This window comes from Lactuca virosa, chromosome 4, assembly GCF_052849685.1.
Source record: "Lactuca virosa cultivar CGN04683 chromosome 4, Lactuca_virosa_CGN04683_v6, whole genome shotgun sequence".
Classification (NCBI taxonomy): Eukaryota; Viridiplantae; Streptophyta; class Magnoliopsida; order Asterales; family Asteraceae; genus Lactuca; species Lactuca virosa.
In genome coordinates this window covers 83,428,793-83,443,801 of record NC_136429.1, presented here as the reverse complement: position 1 = coordinate 83,443,801, position 15,009 = coordinate 83,428,793, and the positions used below count along the sequence as shown (strand labels likewise).

At 39.2% G+C, this 15,009-nt stretch overlaps 1 protein-coding gene across 1 annotated transcript; it reads left to right on the top strand.

Moving 5' to 3' along the window:
* Window positions 1-10,018: 10,018 nt before the first annotated feature.
* LOC145105947 (uncharacterized) lies at window positions 10,019-12,112 on the top strand. Its single transcript, XM_079043004.1, has 2 exons — window positions 10,019-10,188; window positions 10,859-12,112. Exon 2 carries the CDS (start codon window positions 10,861-10,863, stop codon window positions 11,932-11,934), a length of 1,074 nt encoding a protein of 357 aa, XP_078899130.1. The 5' UTR covers window positions 10,019-10,188; window positions 10,859-10,860; the 3' UTR covers window positions 11,935-12,112.
* The last annotated feature ends 2,897 nt before the right edge of the window (window positions 12,113-15,009 follow it).

The window sequence follows — 15,009 nt, the reverse complement described above, 5'->3', positions numbered from 1 at the left end:
TCCAAAACGCTACATTAGGCACGCGTTTGAATCGAGTCCACTGATGGCTATAGATGTCGGTGTTGAAGGGACTGTATGTGCCCATGATGGTGTTTAGGGTAGTGTATGTGAGTCGGTGCTGCCGACCCTGGAGTTTAAATATGAGCATCCCTGCTCCGTCATCCCGTGCATAAGTGGAGAGGAACTCTAATGTGGGTTGTTGGTAAGTGCGCGCGGAAAGATCGAGGAATTCTTGCCAACCTATGTTGAAGAACAGTTGTTGCAGGCAATCGTCAAGGCCAAGGTACGTCATTGAATCTTGGTGGTAAAATTTGGTGGCTCGAATTGGACGTTTTTGGAGGTTTGACCGGAATTGTTTGATTTGTGCGCTCGTGAGGACAAGGTTACCCGCACGATCGGTATTCTCAATGGACGCTTTTTTTGTGGATTGCGAGGATGAAGCCTCACGGGAAGAACCATGAGAGGCGTGAATGGTTTTGTCCCTTGCCATTGTACCTGTTAATAAACCTAGCAAACACAAAAACTTGGCCAAAATTATCCCTCACACTCGCCTCACACCAATCCAAACAAACTAAATAATAAGAATATAAATCGGGCAATTATTCCAAACATGCAATTTGGCACAATTCAATGCAATTCAATCAATTCAAAGCAAACTAAGTCCAATTCAAATCAATCTAATGCATATCACAAGCTAATTGAAATTAGAAGTTGAATGCAATAAAATTAAAAGAAATGTACCAATTTCGTGTGTTGAAACCGGTAAATAAATCCGTAAAAACCGCACCCCAAGTTTGAATTGAACCTGTAAGGTTGAATCTTTTGAATCTCCGGTGAGAAACAAAAATTTTGAAATTTTTGGTCAAAACGAGCGGCGGCGACAGACGGCGGCCGGCGGCGGAGCTAGGGTTTCCGGCGAAGTGGTTTGGTCAAATGTGTAGTAGATCGGAGTGCAAGGGAGGATTTGGTGAAGAATGCCCCAAGAAAGTTTTGAATTTACCGGAGATTTGGCGTCGGAATCGAGATTTGTTCGGTTTTCCGGCGAGCACGAGAATAGCGGTGGCAGGGGGTTTTTACCAGTGAATATTGGTAGGGGTGTGGTCGGAATCGAGTGGGGAATAAGGTGGCGGTGGAGCGCCGGCTGAAGAAGCGAGCTGGAAGGCGGCAGGCGCGGGCGCGATTTTCCGGCGAGGAATGGGTGCGAAATCGGGGTGCCGGTTGGAGCGTGACGCTGCTGGAGGGAAGCGCTGGCCGGAGGCTTTGATTAATTGCGGCGGTAGGCGGTGACTAGTCGGGATCGTCGGCCGGAGAATGAAGGTGGCGGAGGGTGTGTTCGGTGGGGTATAGTCGCTGACGGGAGGCACAAGGGGGATAGGGAAGAGGGGTCCGACGGGTTAAAGGGGGTATAAGGTTGGGTCTTAAATGATTCGGGTATGGGTCGGAATTTCGGGTCGATTCAGGGGTCGGATCCGGGTAATTAGTGGGTTTGGAGCGGGTTACCGGGTGGGGCGGGTGAGTTGTGGGTAAAATGGGTCGGTCGCGCAAGGAAGGTTGCATTTTGTTCTTGGGCGCGCAAGCATCTGCGAGGGTGGAGTTAGGCCGTGCAGACTAATCAGATGCGATTCTAAGTTGTGGAGGTTGGAACTCAGAACTTGTGCGGCTGGGGGCCGGTCGCGCAACGTCTGCGCGGGTACCCGCGCAAATTTCGATTTTTTTTTTCAAACTTCACCAAGATCATTGCTAGACTTCCAAATGCTTATTTTTAGACCAACTTCAAGCTTAGAAACACCCAAAACTTCAAACGGAGATTATTTATTTACAACGCATTTATTTAACGTCTTTGCCAAGACTTAGCCCCGCTTCCGTCAACCTTCGTAATTCGGATTTTCCAATGTTATGTTGTCAAATTCTCCTGTGTCAAAGCCTTCATAAAATGGTTTCAAGCGATGCCCATTCACTTTGAATATTTGATTTGTTTCCAAACTCTTGATTTCAACCGCACCATGATCAAACACTTTTATAACAATAAAAGGTCCGTGCCATCGAGATCGCAACTTTCCCGGGAATAGCTTTAAGCGTGAATGATAAAGAAGAACTTTTTGGCCCGGAATAAAATGCTTACGAGTAATGTGTTTATCATGAAACGCTTTTGTCTTATCTTTGTAGATGCTTGCATTTTCATAAGACTCGTTCCTCAACTCCTCGATTTCTTGAAGTTGCATCTTTCGGTGCTTTCTGGCTTCTTCAAGATTGAAATTACACTTTTTAACTGCCCAATATGCCTTGTGTTCCAATTCCACCGGTAAATGACAAGACTTTCCATAAACGAGGCGGAATGGAGACATACCAATTGGAGTTTTGTAGGCGGTCCGATACGCCCACAATGCATCTTCTAACCTCAAGCTCCAATCTTTTCGTGTGGTGTTGACCGTCTTTTCAAGAATTTGCTTGACTTCTCTATTTGATACTTCGGCTTGGCCGTTTGTTTGTGGATGATAAGCGGTTGATATCCGGTGTGTGACACCATATCTTTTCATCATGGCTTCCATCATTTTGTTGCAAAAATGAGTGCCCCTATCACTCACCAAAGCTCTCGGTACACCATATCTTGCAAAAATGTTTGACTTCAAGAAGTCAATCACAGTTTTGGAATCATCATGCCTTGTAGCCTTTGCTTCAACCCACTTTGATACGTAATCAACCGCCAAGAGTATATAAGTGTATCCGAAAGAGACGGGGAAAGGGCCCATAAAATCGATTCCCCATACATCAAAGATTTCGCAAATGAGGATAGGGCTTTGAATCATTTCATGCCTCGTGGATACGGTTCCCGTTCTTTGACATCTATCACAACTTTTGCAAAATAGAGAAGTATCTCTTGACATTGTTGGCCAATAGAGTCCACATTCTAAGACCTTTCGCATGGTTTTGTTTTGACCAAAATGTCCGCCGCATGCATACTCATGACAAAACTTCAAGATTGATTCGACCTCATTTTGATGAACACACCGCCGTATTAGTTGATCCGGACAATGTTTCCAAAGATAAGGGTCGTCCCATACGTAGTATTTGGAATCACTCTTCAACTTGGCTTTTTGGTACTTGGTAAATGCGTGAGGAATTTCTTTAGTAACCAAGTAGTTCACAATATCCGCATACCATGGGATGGTATTTGAAATGTAGAAGAGGTGCTCATCTGGGAATTCATCAAGGATAGAAGATGAGGAGTCACCAATATTCAACCGACTTAAGTGGTCCGCAACTAGATTTTCGGCACCACTTTTGTCCTTTATCTCAAGATCGAATTCTTGTAAAAGAAGAATCCACCGAATCAACCGTGGTTTGGCATCTTTCTTGGTCATGAGATACTTCAATGCGGCATGGTCGGAGTATACAATCACTTTTGTCCCAAGAAGGTATTGCCGGAATTTCTCCAAGGCGAATACAATGGCTAGAAGTTCCTTCTCGGTGGTTGAGTAATTAGCTTGAGCATTATCCAAGGTTTTGGAGGCATAGTAGATGACATGTGATGCTTTGCCCTCCTTTTGACCTAAGACCGCTCCAATTGCAAAATTGCTTGCATCACACATTATTTCAAAGGGAAGCTCCCAATTTGGAGGTTGGATTATTGGAGCGGAAGTGAGCAAGGCTTTGAGTTTATCAAAGGCTTCTTGACATGCAACATTGAAGTCAAAATCAACATCTTTTTGGAGAAGGAGGCACATCGGACGCGTAATCTTCGAGAAATCTTTGATAAATCTTCTATAGAATCCCGCATGGCCCAAGAAAGATCTTACTTCTTTAACACATGTTGGGTAAGGGAGGGTTTGGATGACATCAATATTGGCTTTATCAACTTCAATTCCCTTTTTGGAGACGATGTGTCCCAAGATGATGCCTTGATTGACCATAAAGTGACACTTCTCAAAGTTTAACACCAACTTCTTCTCAATGCATCTTTTCAAAATCTTCTCAAGATTATCCAGGCATTCATCAAACGAATTGCCGTACACTGTGAAGTCGTCCATGAACACTTCACTTATATTTTCTACATACTCTGAAAAGATGCTCACCATGCATCTTTGGAATGTGGCGGGGGCATTGCATAATCCAAAGGGCATCCGCTTGTAGGCAAACGTGCCAAAAGGGCATGTGAAGGTTGTCTTGTCTTGATCTTCGGGGGCAACGGGTATTTGATGAAAACCCGAGTATCCATCGAGACAACAATAATGTGACTTGCCCGCCAATATCTCGAGCATTTGGTCGATGAAAGGAAGAGGAAAGTGATCTTTTCGTGTGCTTGAATTCAACTTTCGATAATCAATGCATACCCTCCATCCATTTTGAACTCGAGTGAGTACCATTATTCCTTTGTTATTCTCAACAACCGTGATTCCCATTTTCTTGGGAACCACTTGAACCGGACTAACCCACTTGGAGTCGGAAATCGGGTAAATCATATCCGCATCAAGGAGTTTGATTATCTCTTTCTTGACAACTTCCATCATGGGAGGATTTAATCGTCTTTGAGCTTCCCTCCTAGGCTTACAATCATCTTCCATGAGTATCTTGTGAGTGCATACATTAGGGCTTATTCCCTTAATGTCCGCTATTGTCCACCCCATGGCCTCTTTATGATCTTTCAAGACTTCAATCAATTGGTTTTCTTCAAAGTCTTTCAATTGAGAAGAGATGATCACCGGCAGAGTTTCATCTTGACCTAGATAAGCATATTTCAAATGGCTAGGTAAGACTTTCAATTCAAGTGTGGGTGGGTGGATTATGGAAGGTGGCATCTTGCTTGGAGAATGAGATAAGGCAACTTGAGAAACATCCTTTTTTTTTGAGTTGTTAAGTTCTAAAGTCTTCACAATCTCTTCAACTTCGGAGTCCAATGTACACATATCCAATGTTCTCTTCAAACTTTCAACATCAAAACTCATGTTGAGCACCATCTTCAAAAGATCCCCATGTGATAACTCGAATAATTCTTGGGTGATTGGTTCAATCACATCAACCCGATATAATGGAGAAATGTTGCTAGGGTATCTCATGGCTTCAAAGATGTTGAAATGAATGATCTCTCCATCAAATTCCATTGTGATCTTCCCATTATGGACATCAATAATTGTGTGAGCGGTATTCATGAAAGGTCTTCCAAGAAGGATCAGAGAGGACTTGGAAGGGGTCTTCTCTTCAAGGTCAATGACATAGAAGTCCGCGGGAAATACTAGTTGATTGACTTGAACTAGTACATCCTCCAACACACCTCTTGGAAACATACTTGACTTGTCCGCTAATTGAATGATGACTCCGGTTTCTTCCAAAGGTCCAACATTGAGAGATTGAAAAACCGAGTATGGCATTACATTGATTGAGGCTCCAATATCTAGCATGACACTTTCAACTTGCAAGTCACCAATGGTACAAGGAATAGCAAACATGCCCGAATCCTTGCATTTGGGTGGAAGCTTCTTTTGGATAACCGCGTACACATTGGTATTGACTTGAATCTTTTCATTCGCCTTAAACTTCCTCTTGTTAGTGCACAAATCCTTAAGAAATTTGGCATAGCGCGGAATTTGCTTTATGGCATCCAATAGTGAAATGTTGATTTGAACTTTTCGAAAAGTCTCAAGAATTTCTTTCTCTTCCTCTTGTTTCTTGGAAAAGGCTAACCGAGAAGGGAAAGGTGGTGGTATGACTAATGGCTTGATAGGCTTGTTGGAAGAGTCGGGTTGATCAATGTTTGGAACAACCGGTTCCTTTGGAGAAACTACAACCTTCGGAGGATCAACAACAATAACCTCATCCTCTTCTTCTCTTGAAACTCTTTTAGGGTTGCTTTCTCCAAGTGTTTTCCCACTTCTCAAAGTTATGGCACTCACATTGGGATTCTTCTCGGTTTGAGATGGAAGTTTACCCCTTTGTTCCATCTTGTTGAGAGCGGTGGCCAAGTCTCCAATTTGTGCTTGAATGTTTGAGAAAGTGTTCTTGGTCTCTTGTTGAAATTGGGTTTGGCTTTGAGCAAGAGAAGTGACAAGTTCTTGAAGGCTCATTTGGTGGGTACCACTTGATTGGCCTTGTTGATGAGGTGGTTGGTAATTTGGAGGGAGGTGAGATGTTTGTGGATATGGAGGTTTTTGGGAAGGATATTGCGGATGTTGGGGTCTCATCAAAATGTTTGGTGGATTTTGCTTTGGTGGGTATGGATTGTTTGGGTTATTCCTCCAATTTGGGTTGAAATTGTTTTGAAATCCCGTGGGTCTTGGTTGAGCTTGATATCCGCCCATTGCATTCACATCTTCCGGTTCACTTCCAAGAGTGGGACACTTATCCGTATAATGCCCCGTCATTGCACAAATACCGCATACCATCAATTGTTGACCACTTCCCACCACCATTTGACTTAATACATTAGTTAAATCTAAGAGCTTTGATTCCAAATGTTGGGTGTTGCTAACTTCACCAACCACTTGTGGAGAATTTCTCTTCATGTCATTTCTAGTCCCAAAGTTCCTTTGATTTTGAGAAATGGTTCCAAAAAGTGATCTTATCTCTTGAGGTATCTTGTTGAAGATGTCACCACCACTTGAAGCATCAATCATCCTTCGATCTTTTTCATTCATACCCTCATAAAATTATTGAAGAAGTAGTTGTTCGGGTATGTTGTGTTGAGGACAACTTGTACACAAGTTGTTGAATCGCTCCCAAAAATCATGAAAGGTCTCATTCTCCCCTTGACGAATCCCCAAAATGTCACTTCTTTGACTTGATATCCGGGAGGTGGGATAGAACTTGCTATTGAAGGCCTTGAGTAACTCTTCCCATGTGTGGATAGATCCCGGTGGTAAGTTGAATAACCACTCTCTAGCATTATCTTCCAAGGTGAGCGGGAAGGCGATTAGCTTGAAATCATCCAATGTCACGTTTTCGGGCAACATGCTAACACATATCATATGAAAGGACTTCAAATGCCTTTGAGGATCTTCTCTATCCAAACCATGGAACTTGGTGAGTTGATGTATGAAACTTGACTTCAATTCAATCCCTCGACGGTTTGCGGGATAAACAATACCAAGAGGTGTATGAGTAACATCCGTCTCCATCATTTGTCGAAGTGTCAACTCTTGAGGGGGATTGGGTGGATTGGGGTTATTGGGATATTGTTGCAAGTAATTGGGTGGTTGTTGGTAAGGTGGGTATGGGTATGGTTGGTGATTGTAGATTGGTGGTGGATAAGGTTGGTAGTTAGGATATTGGTTGTAGGGGGGTTGTTGTTGGGGGTACATTGGGTTTTGGTACATTGGAGGGTGTTGGTAATTGGGTTGATTTGGGTAATGTACTTGTTGTTGAACTTGAAAAGCATTGGTTTGAGGTTGGTTGTTGTGGTGGAATTGTTGGTTTTGTAGTTGTGGTGGTTGATAATTGGGTTGGTTTTGAGGAGGGGCTTGATTCCAAGGTGGCATATCAATGAGAGGTTCTTGTTGTTGTTGTCTTGGTTGATGGGGTGGTGTATTGGCATCTTGATTGTTTGGGTTTGGGTTGGGATTGTGAGGTGGGGTGTGATTCATGGCTATGTAGTTTTCAAACGGAATATCTTCAAAGGATTGACCAACAATTGGAGAATTCGGTTCGGTGTCGGTATCACTTGAAGTGTGAACTTGATCTTCTATGTCGATTAGTGGAGAAGAGGAAGAAGCTTGAACTAGTTGTTGTTGCTTTCCTTGTTTGGCTAACTTTTTCAACCTTTTGCTTCTTTTTCAATTTCCAGATTGTAGAGTAGTTCACCGGTTCTTGTAGACCTAGGCATAAACAGTCAAATAACAATAACCAATTTCCCCGACAACGGCGCCAAAACTTGGTGGGATGTCAAGTCCACCAAGCAAATTACACCCTTTGTTTACAAATAAAACGTAATATAATGATAAAAAGGGGTATCGATCCTCGGGGAAATGGTTGTATTCAATCACCAATGCAATCTAAAAGAACTATTGTAAATAAACTAACTAACTACAATTAAACTAAAGGGGGGGGGGGGTTATGATTGCTTGAAAACTAAAAGACTTGAATAACTAAAAACTTGCAATTAAGCAAGATAGTGAGATGCTCAAATGTTGGGAACAATTGGTTAACCAAGGCAATTCAACACAATGAACATTTGTGTGCTTATCATTAGGATTCAACATGAAGCTTATCATTCATCCCAAATTGGTTATAGCAATCATGAAGCATGATATGCCAAGATTCCTCTTAGGTAGTATGGAGGTTGGGGAAGCCCACAACACACCTTCTTAATCAAGATCAAGGGTTTAATTGCAGCAATTGAACCCAAGAAGTCAATTAGCCTTAAGAAAGAAGGAATCCCCAATTCCTAGAGGATGTCAATGCTTACACATCCATAAAGGAGCTATGATTCATAAACTAGAGATGATTTTTACCATCATAAAGCCCTTGTTCTAAGTTAATTCAATGATTCAATGCAAAACCAAAGAAATAAACTAACAATAGCTCATTCAAGTGCCAAGCTCATGATCAAAGCATTAAACAAGCATAAGAAATATGATCTAGAACCATAAACATAAGATAATTGATAATCTAGCATGAATCCTTCAAAAACCCACAAACATTCAAAGGTTTTTAACCAAAGTTAACCAATATAGAGAAATTAGCCACTCATGGCAATAGAACAACAATCACAAAAGTCTAATTGCATAAAGAAACTACCAAAAATCTTGGAAAGATGAAGAGAAATGAGTCTTGAGCTTCAAAAATCGCCTCCTACAGGTCTCCAATGGTCTCAAATCGAAGTTATGGCTGCTAGATCTGATCCCCCAAGGTAATGGCAAGCCAAATGACCAAAATGCCCAAACTGGGTAGTTGCGCGGGTACCCGCGCGACGAAAATTCCACCCGCGCAAATGTTGCTATAATGCTATTGGTCCTTCATTCCACCACTCCAACCTTCCACTACCAAAGATTCCTTTGGTCCCCTCCATATCCATGTGATTCAAATCAACCAATCATCTTTTAGCTTCAAATGTGGATGCTCCAAACCCAAAATTAATTATCCATGATCCATCTTCACAAGCCCACTTCATCCAAGCCTTTATCTTTTTAAGCCCAAATCTCCTTTGGTGGATCCGCCAAGCCCAATCGCGCCTCGAGAGTCCACAAGTCCGTCTTCACTCTAATCCACAATCGCGATAAACACCAAAACCCTGCAAAATACCTCATGCAACATAAAAAGCACCCGGTACGATCCATACTAAAGAAAATAAATAAAATACAATGCAATAATGATAAAAAGATCTAAAAATCTAAAATAAACTAATAAAAATAAGGAAATAAAATAAGCTATCAATTTTGTTAAAATATTAAAAAATCAAAATTATGGGACATTAATGATAGGATGAGATTTTTATGGCACTTATGAAACTTCATGGTGGCTTTCTGTCCTGGATTATTTGGTTTCATATTTCAGTTGATCCTTTTCTAAAGTAATGGGTTTGTTAATTACATGTACCATGTATAAAAACAATATTAAATTTTGTGTACAGTTTATAATAAACCAACCAAAAGCTACAAAAAGATAATAGCACATATAGAAGTGTGTTAGATGTGGGGAACAAGGGTTTTATTATATGTTTAAGTATATTTATATGTTTAATTCGTATTTAGTTTTCAAAGTTTTATCCTCGATTCATAATTGTTGCCCTGATGACATCCTTAGTGTAATCTACATACAAAGTATTTAGAATCCCAAACCAATTATTATTCCATACTTAACATTGAAATTTATACTATTTATAACAATGTATATTTTCCAATTTAATTTTCAACATGCTTACAACTAATTTATAGGAATTAAACTTCAATTTATATTAAATTGTATAATAGCCTACGAACCAGAGTCACCAAACGGTCATGTGTTAATTTTCAACATTACTTAGTTTTATATATTTTGGTTGGATGGGTTTCTCCGGTTTAAACCAAAACCAAAACCAAAACCCAAGCCCAAACTATTATTATTTATTCCATACTGTTCAGAATTCGGTTTTCTTCAAAATCCTTTTCCGGTTTCGGTTTCTTGCCCTGATTTGATGAGAAGTTGGGCCCTCTTATGGATGCTCATCAGAAATTAACCACGAGAAATATCGTTTCCCCGAAATCGTCAGCAGCTGATCAGGTAATTTTTTTGTAATTTTTTTTTAATTCCAGTTTTATGATTTCAATTTCACTGAATTAGTCCATTACTTAATTATCTAGGGTTTAATTGTTTATATCTATGCGATTCGTCCTCTCTTCTTGAAGTAATGATTTTTCTGCTTTATGTAGTTGAGGAAATGAGAGTATAAATGTTTTTTGATTTCTTGAAGTATGTTACTATACAAATTCATACCTTCATGTTTTCGTTTCCTAGTTTATTCTAAGCATTTAATCTCACTTTGTTTATCAATTGATGATTTAGTTTTGGGCAAATCTGGTAGTCTGATCCGCTTGACAGGTGGGTTATTGGTTTCTTTCATTCTTGATTCTTTATGTAAGCATTTGATTTTTTTTCTCATGATAAAAAATTTAGAGTAGTTTTTCTGGTTCAATGGTTAACTAATCCTTTAGACTATCCAGCCAAATGTATATCTGCAGTGCATTTTTTCAAACTCAAAAGCAACTTTCTTTACAGATTTTGTAATTGGTTTTTGTTTTCTAGGACTTTTAATGTGTCTATCTGTAGAAATTTTTTGTTTGCATTACTTCAAGATCCTTCTGATATGCGTGCTTGTGTTTCTCTTTATATGCAATGTGGAATTTGCATTTTGGAAGATCTTAAATATTTATTTTCCTTTTGCCAAGTATAGGAATGGCTAAGACAAGGAGTATGATAAGAAACCAGAATCATGGTGATGCATCAACATCTAGCAGGAAGAAGAGGGTGAAGACTTGTGACAACAATGGTGCAACACCTTGGTCAGGGCTTAACCATGATGTGCTTTATTTGGTTATGATGCAACTGGGAGTCATTGATTTTGTTGCATTGAGTGGAGTTTGTAAGTCATGGAGATCAGCTGCACACTCTAACAGGAACAGGTTTATGGCATCCAGATCACCCATGTGGATACAGATCAAAGATCGTCCTTATAAGAAAGAATTATATCTAGAAGACTTTGAAGGAAGAAAGTTCAAAACCCTCCTTCCTCATTCTGCTGACACGAGTTTTGTTGGATTAACTTGTGGTTACTTGATCTTGCGGAAGAACAAAACAAGAGACTTTTGGCTTGTGAATCCCATCACACGCCATGAACTTCATTTCCCTTCTTACCCCTGTTGGGCAAATATTGATCCAGTTAAGGCTATCCTTGTCTTTTCACCTTCAATATCTGATTGGGTGTTGGTGGCGTTTCATATAAATAGCCATTTATTATGGTTTTCAAGAGTGGATAAAGGATTTTGGAGCCCTGTCTCCCCCATTTTCCCAATGCTTGATGTAATTGCTTTCAAGGGGAACATATATACCCTACACACTGGTAATCGTGTGTGTGAAATGAGACTTGGTCTAAACCCCAAACTAACTTTACTTGAATTCAAGAATTCTCCAAAGCCGGGTTTGAGCTTAGTGCTTCAGCAGTTTGTATGTTCAGATGAAAGCCTTTTTGTGTTTGATTGGATTGTACAATATGATAAGCGCTTCAGTGCTCACAAACTAGATTTTGGTGAAATGAAATGGGTGTCAGTGTCTCCAGAAGGAGAATCCATTTTCTTTCTTGGGGATATGAAATATGGTGCTGCTATTAAACCAGAGTCATGGGCTGACTCTCAGTTATTACAATACAGGAGATATGCTGCCACTGATCAAAGTCCAAAAGGCATGTTCAATATGGACCACTTATGGTATTTCCCCCATGATTGTTTCAATGATAATTGTATACATGAGTGATATGATACACTTAATTGTTAGCTTTGCATATGTCACAACATGTTCATGATATTGAGAAGCAACATTATTTGGATTTTGAAGTTCATTGCATAATAATGTTTGTCGTCTTTTATGTAATGAAGTCACTTTTCTTGGTTTTTTTATGTAAATTGAAAAAAATATGTATTTGATTGTTTAACGTTACCTAGTTACCCATATTTATTTTATTGCGATGAAATGAAACACTTCCAAGAAATTATGCACCTGGTAAAAGGTGGTTATATCCATGAGATGAGTTGATTTCTCTAATGTATATTTTATTTTCTATCACCCTAGAAGATTATTGCCAGAGAGTTCTATACATATCTATTAATTAATTTCTAGACTTGTATGTATTTTAGTCGTTTTTACATACCACTCCTTTACCTCTACTTTTTAACCACAAGTACACCAGAGCTTTGATGTCGTCCACCATTCTTGTAGGGGTAATGAATTTTGCCTGAAATATACGACTATTCCTAGCCTTCCAAAGGCTCTAAATCATCCCGCAACAAATGGTGATTAGACTCTCCCTCTTCTTAAGACACTTTCCCCAATTGGAAGCAAAGCAAATAAGCTCCTCAACATGTTGAAACCCGAACTTATCAATACCACACCAACTAAATATGGCCTTAATTTGTGGCAGGCATCACATAAGGGCATTCCACCAGTATATGGTTTGCACATTCTATTCCATCAATACATGTGCTGCAGCTACAAGTGTCCGGTTTAACGCCTAAACTCTTTGAGAGAGAGCCACAGCAGAGGGTATTCTTCCCATCACAGCCCACCAGATAAAAGTTGTAACTTTGATTGGGATGAGTTTACACCATTTGATTTGGATTTGGGATTGGCGGTCAGTGACATTAGGCTTCTGATCAATCCGGCTTCTTAGTAAATCTACCCTGTATTTGCCATCATCCGTCATGAGACATGAAAGTTGATCTTCACCAGGTTGTATTTTAATAGATGGTAGGTCGTTAGACATGAAAGTAATGACTCTAGCCCATAGTGAGGAGGGCTCATATTTGAGTCTCCACCACCATTTGAAGATGAGAGCAACGTTTAATGCACGAATTGAGCCCACTCCCAAACCTCCAAGTTCCTTTGGAGCAATGATCTTCTCCCGTGAAACCCACTTTATTTTGTTTTTCTCCTCATGACCACCCCATAAGAACTTTCGAATCTTCTCAAGTATTTCTATAACACCAATAGGGGCTCTAAAAAGAGACATGTAGTATGTGGGTAGATTACCTAATACAACCTTGATTAAAGTAAGCCGCCCGCCAAATGAGAGGGTCTTAGATTTATATCGAGAGAGATTGGAGCAAAAAATTTCTATTATTGGTTTCCAATTTTTAACCAAATTCATATTTGTCCTGACTGAACCCCAAGATAGGTGAAGGGAAAAGCTCCAACTCACACTCTAGAATATGTGCCCATTGTACGGTTTCATTTAGTGATGCCCCTACACCAAAGACCTTAGGTTTGTTGAAATTTACTATCACGCCCGATGAGACATGAAAACATTTGAGTATTCACGCCGGATTTTTCAGGTTATACCTTGACCATTCACCCATAAATAGTGCATCGTCTGCATAGAAGAGATGAGATATTAGTGGTCCATCCCCCGACATTTTAATACCACTTTAAATGTCTTTTTCCACAGCCAATTTCATTGCCGCATTCGGCCCTTCCATTGCTATTATGAAAAGAAATGGCGATAGTGGGTCCCCTTGTCTCCCTCCTTTTGTGATGTTAAACTTACTGGTAGGGGATTCGTTGAAACCACATATGCACGAGAGGAAGCAAGGTAGCCACAAATTCATGTTCTCCATTTAGTACCAAATCCCATTTGAGACATTATCGAGTCTAAATATTCTCAGTTTATGGAATCAAAAGCTTTATCAAAATCTACTTTGAAAAGTAGGATTTTCTTCTTTATACTTTTTGCTAATCCACATATGTCGTTACGATTAATGGACCATCAATTATGCTCCTCCCCTCCACGTATGCAGATTGAATCTCACCCACTACCTTACCCACAACTATTTTAATCCTAGTAGCAAGTAACTTGGATATAATCTTGTACATACATCTAATCAGGCTAATTGGTCTATAATCACCTAGATTGGTTGGATCTTTAACCTTGGGGGCAAGAGTTATAAAAGGAGGAATTGCACCCACGACCTAAAGTGCCGAATTCATTGAAATGTTGTACGAACTTCATTTAATTGGTGTGGTTGTTTGCTCGGTTGGAATTTGATGAAATTGGTGAATTGACAATAACAAACTCATGTCTAAATCATGAAGGGGTGTGAAATTATTACTTAATTATTATTATTATGAGAAATTAAATATTCTCCACATTTTATTCATACTCATCTTCCTACCATATCAAATGTTGACATGTGTCACATTTAATGACACATTTAATGAAATTAATAATAATTTAATCTACTTGTCACCATTTAATATGAATATAAGGATAGTACGAAGAAAATATAGAAGGATATTTAACATGTATTTATATTGTGTTAGGAAAGTATTAGTCGGCATTATTTCAATATATATGGTGTTTTGTATAAATAATCTATCAATCTAATAAGAAGGCATGAGGTTGATTTAAAAACGCTTTCAGTTTTCTTCGTTGGAATTTGATGGAATTGTTTAATTGATGATGACAAATTCATTTCTAAATCTTGAAGTTGTGTGGAAGTATAAATGGTTTAAATACTAAGAGATTGTTTTTGTAGTTCAAATAACAATACAACTATGTGTTGCAAACTATTTTTTCCGAGCTTGTTTTTGTAATTTTTAACAACCCAAAAACTAGTTTGTAAGGTTTTTTTTAACTACTCCAAAGGTTTTTATCGATCTCATGGAGTTTTTTTTTTTGAAAATTCTTCCAAATATACAATTTAGTAATTATAAAAAAAAACCTTATATTCCCCGTGTCGTATATTACTGAAAATAATATTTATTGCAAATATAGAATATTCAACGATGGTTACTAACTTATCAATTTTGGTTAAAGTTCTATTTAACGTTTTTAAT

Bases quoted from the DNA above. Each gene is read 5' to 3' on its own strand.
- LOC145105947 (XM_079043004.1), top strand. From the start codon at position 10,861: ATGGCTAAGACAAGGAGTATGATAAGAAACCAGAATCATGGTGATGCA.